The following is a 4,993-nucleotide window of genomic DNA, read 5'->3' on the forward strand; positions in this document are numbered from 1 at the left end:
TAAAATCATAACCTGTGCAGGGATGGAGGATGGAATTTTGAGACAGGGCGGGGGTGGAGACCCTAGTCCATTGCCATCCCTAGTTTCAGCTCTATTAGCATGATCATGGGTGCTGTTTGCATTGTTCCTAAAATTAATTCGCTGGGGTGCACTTCTTTTCATCTGTGTTGGCATTGAAATTAATTGGGCTCTTCTACTTTGGCATCATGATACCATGTGCATGGGGGGGGATCTGATGTGCAGCATATACTGAATGTTGTATAACTTGAAAGCACAACTATACTCAGAAATGAGTACGGGACAGCATACAACATTTTCCATAGTTTGACAGACCGATCCATCAAGGAAAAAGGTGAACCCTGACTCTACCATTCGGGAATCCAGTTTTCGTGCTCGCTCTCGACCCTTGAATTGCCCCATGCGAGGCGCTTGTCCAACCAGTTGACTATGTCGGAGAAGACCAGCTCGATGTTTTCCGGTGGCTCGCCGTAAGTCAAAGCATGCCACATCGCTGGGTACAGTCTGAGGGTCTTGTCTGCGCTTGATGCAGATTCAAATAGGATCTTGCTGACCGAGGGGTCAGTCACTTGGTCCTCTTCACCGTGAACTATCAAGAAGGGCAACGATACCTAACCACAGCATAAGCAAAACAACCTGGAGTGATCAATATTCTCTCATAAAGCAATGCATGAAAATGCCCCCCCCCCCTAAAAGTTTTAGACCTTTAGCGGCGGTGCAGGACCCCGCTAAAAGTTCATTTTTCCAAAAGATAATGTGCACCCCTGATCACGCGCGTTTGTGGGATGTACTCTCTCTCTCTCTCTCTCTCTCTCTCTCTCTCTCTCTCTCTCTATATATATATATATATATATATATATATATATATATATATATATATATATATATATATATATATATATATATATATATATATATATATATATATGCCCCTAAAGCAGCCTTGAAATAAAGTCTTGTGATTGTGATTCAGAATCAGAGAAACTTGTGAAAAATCTAAAATTGCAGCTAGGGATCGGATGTAATCCGGCATCTGACCCAAATCCAATTCCTATTGATCGGATTAGGTACCCAAATTCAGATACGATTAGTCGGATTTGGTAACCAAGTTTGGAGCCAATTAATAATCTAATCTGGATTTGGTATTGAGTTCTGCATCCGAGAGTCTGAATCTGAATCAAACTAAGTTCCGACTCTGATTATGTGTCAATATCGGATTTTAAGCTAGTCGGATTCAGATTCGGATTGGGTTTTGTCTGATCCCATTCTACTCCGAATCCGAATCTGATTAGGTCAGATCCCATTAGGTCGGACTCTGTAATGGCTAAATCTGGTACGTTTACATCTCTAATTGCAGGGCATAAACGTGCCATAAGAAACAGACAAATTCACAAATTAGAATATTAGATGCACTCCAAGACAGTGGAAACCATATTATTCCTTCATCTTCCTGCCATCTTGACTATAATTATGAACTTTTTGGAGTGGTGGGGTTTGAACAGATTTTTGTCATTAAATTGGCTGTGGACAGAGAATTTATGAGCAGGACAGGGATATGGTAATAATAATCATGAGAGATGAAGCCAAGTCAAGCTTAATGGTTTTTTTTTTAGTGAGAAGTTCAGTGTATGATAAAAGACATAAAGGCCCACAAGGGTTCCCCATCCATCTGGCACCGGTGACTTGTGAATGTCACCATAAGTTCAGAACCTTTTTTTTTTAAAGCAAGTGGGGGTTAGGCAGACGAGAAGGATCCAGAGAGACAGGGGCATGACTATTCAGCCAATCACTTGACCCTGTACTTTGTAACTGTGGGCCGCATACAATGCTGTCTTGTAATTGGCTACGGCACTTAACTATGACACTTAGTCGTACCATTGGATCTTGAACATGCAACATCCCAACACAAGGTGACGTGCACTAACTGCTCTTACCAGACAAGTTCCAAAACCTACCGGGCATCCATTGACACAAGGTTGAAGCTGTGAGTACTCACTCTCCAATAGGCAGGAGAAACCTCAAAGAGTTTCACCAACAGATGACCAGCCAAATGTGGGGTGGGTGATTTGGAGTGTGATGGGGTTTGGTTTTTCCCTTGGACTATCCCAAAAAAAAAAGAAATAAAGAAATAAAAAATGAAGGACAATGTGAAATATAACCTGAAAACACCCGTGAGATTGAAGTGTTCACGTACAGAAGAGGAAACAAGATTGTCTTGGTTAACTTAAATGAAAAAGCAAGATTGAGTCAAATTTTTTAAAATGAAAAAGAGAGATTTCTAGGGTCAAGCATTCTTTAAAGGAAAAAACAAAAAATCAACTGTTGCCTACTAGGGAGGGACTGTGAAAGTCACCAGCTGAGTGCTATGAGGTCAAAGCTGGCATACTCCCCGGTGGGCAAGGGGGACCTGGGTCAAAACTGGCATACCAACAGAGGCTCCGCTTGTCCGGTAGGAGCAGCTAGTGCAATAAGTCACCTTGTGTTGGGGGCGTTGCAGGTTCAAAACCCAATGGTATAGTTGTATTAACTGGTAGGGGTCTGCCTAACCCCAGCTTGCCTTTCAAAAAAAGGAAAAAGGGGGACATGGGTCATACGCCCAATGAACCTGGTGAGCGAAGTGGTTTTTCCCCAGTTATTCTAAATAGAAAAAACAACTGCTGAAATAATTGCCTATCACAAAAATTAAAGAATAATTTCCCTTGTAAAAAATAAAAAGAAAAATAATTGACAATATATGTAAAATAATTTGTTATGGAAAGAAGAACACTATTTAGAAGGATAAATTCTATATATTGGTAAATAATAAATTTTAATCTTACCTCATGGAGTCTCTTCTCGATTTCCAAGCTAAGCTTCAAGAGTTCATGCCCAGTATTCAAACGAGGCTTTCCCTTGTAACAAAATGGATTAGAACGAACCTGTAATTTACCAAAAACTAAATCTGCATCACCTTCATTCTCAAGAAATCTTTTGTAAGAAAAATACAAATAATTAACTAAGAAGCTTGCATATACAAAAAAAAAAAAAAAGGAAGTTTCTTTTCTTTTACCTCCTCTCTTCTCTTTGGTTCTTTAAAGGCAACATCTATAATATTTTTAGTAGGGACAATCTTCCATGTAGGGATGATTTTGCATAGTTTATTTGAAAGGCTGATTAGAAATTGACTTGGCTTCATCTCATTGGCTATCTGGACACCCAATAATCCCAAATTAAATTATTAGATGGGTCCTCATGAACACTCAAATTGATGTACAATGGTAACCAAACAGAGAAGTTCAACCAACAAACTTATGAAGGAAATAGTTTCATATATATAACTAGACCTTGCACATAGGTGCAACCAAAATTGCACCATTCCAATAAGAAGGCTGCCTCTTGTGCACAAGAAGGGCTACTGCACCACCCATTGACTCCCCAAGAAGAAATCTCATTTTAGTCTTGTTTTCCTTCTTCTCTACAAACCAAGAAAATCAAAGCACATTAAACTCAACCACATGAAAGAGTTGTTAAGATAACATTGGTCTTAAATCTCTTCTAACCGGCAATGCTTGTGAAAAAATCACTACAATCACCAACAACTGCATCAAATCTGGAAACATATCCTTGCAAGCCTGATGATTTTCCATGGCCCTCGTAGTCGATTCCATACACAGCCATCCCTGCTTGTGCTAACCTTATCCCGGTACCTATATTATACATCAAACATGAAAATTGGCTACCTTTTTTTTTATATATTCACATCTTTTTTTCTGTCATATATATACTCATGACTTCCTAAATTCCAGTTTAATAAAGGCATTAAAAAGAACATTACCTTTCATTGAGATGCTGCACTCCATAGCATATCCTACAGAATTCAAAGAAAAATCAATCTCAGGGAAGATAAAACTTCAAATAATAATGAACAAATTGATAGGTGATCAAAGAAAACAAGGCAAAGATGGAAGATAGTCACCATGGCAAAGAAAGACTAATCCTTTTGGCTCTTGTTTTATGGGTAACCACCTACAAGTGAAGAGTTTCGATCCGCGCCTATTGACGATGAATTCCTATGAAATGAAAACAAGTATGTGATGTCAAAAGAAACATTCAAAAACAGAATAGGAAGAGAGGAGGCAATGAATAAAGTTCTGATTTTTAGAATGCTTACCTCTTCATATTTAACGTTCTCTGCATTCTCTGCCTGCAAAAAAACAGAAGATAGGAAAATACATGAAAAAATAATCTCAGAAACGAAAATGGGTGTTGAAGAATTAATGGAAATCCAATAACTTGCCATTGGAACGCTCAAAGACGATGATTCTCTCACGCCAAGAAGCAAACTGAGAGAGACAGAGACAGAGACAGAGAGAGAGGGGGAGGATGATATAAGTTGATCACTCAAAGGAAGCTCTAGATTATTTGTTTTATTACGGATTTGTCCTTCTAATTTGAAGAAAATTCTAGTTTTTCCTCTTCACCGTCATCGTGAGCAACTTCTTTACCTTTCTTTCGGTTAGTGCTTCTCCTTCACATTTATTCAGTATAACTGTGACGTTATCAGCCCCCCCATTTCTTTTAATGAGCAGTACTGGGGTTAGGCGGAGCGCCGACCCCTACGGCTACCAGTGATTGCACACTTTAATTGTGCTGCTGGACTTTATCACCAACCATCCCCTTTGTGAGGCCCAACAGTAGATGGTGGGTGATCAGGTGCAGCAGCATACTAAAAGTGTGCAAACACATTGCACATGATCATCCCTATGAAAGAATCAATGCGACGATGCTATGATACCAAAGAGACACCATACAAATCGCTCTGTTGTATGGAACAGGTAAAAAAGCCAAAGGACACTACGTAATCAAGCGGAGATCCAATTATTAGACTGAGTACCTAGTACCTTGATCTAATTGCTGGATGCCATGTATAGGCTCAGTAAGCCCAATACAAACAAGTAGTGTTTAACTCAGTCCAATCATATAGGCTTATCAAGTA

General features: G+C 39.3%; 1 protein-coding gene across 1 annotated transcript; it reads right to left on the bottom strand.

Moving 5' to 3' along the window:
* Positions 1-250: 250 nt before the first annotated feature.
* Positions 251-4,352, bottom strand: LOC149839717 (caffeoylshikimate esterase-like). Its single transcript, XM_090002772.1, has 9 exons — positions 4,291-4,352; positions 4,169-4,197; positions 3,974-4,067; positions 3,833-3,865; positions 3,558-3,704; positions 3,342-3,472; positions 3,068-3,205; positions 2,838-2,936; positions 251-629 (listed from the first exon to the last, which is right to left on the bottom strand). Exons 1-9 carry the CDS (start codon positions 4,295-4,297, stop codon positions 366-368), a joined length of 942 nt encoding a protein of 313 aa, XP_089858898.1. The 5' UTR covers positions 4,298-4,352; the 3' UTR covers positions 251-365.
* Positions 4,353-4,993: the final 641 nt, after the last annotated feature.

Source organism: Nuphar pumila, chromosome 4, assembly GCF_984573655.1.
Source record: "Nuphar pumila chromosome 4, dmNupPumi1.hap1.1, whole genome shotgun sequence".
Lineage (NCBI taxonomy): Eukaryota > Viridiplantae > Streptophyta > Magnoliopsida > Nymphaeales > Nymphaeaceae > Nuphar > Nuphar pumila.

Coding starts and splice junctions, on each gene's coding strand:
- LOC149839717 (XM_090002772.1), bottom strand. Junction 3,705..3,832: donor GTGCAGCATCTCAATGAAAG/GTAATGTTCTTT, acceptor TGTATAATATAG/GTACCGGGATAAGGTTAGCA. Junction 3,473..3,557: donor TTTTTTCACAAGCATTGCCG/GTTAGAAGAGAT, acceptor CTTGGTTTGTAG/AGAAGAAGGAAAACAAGACT.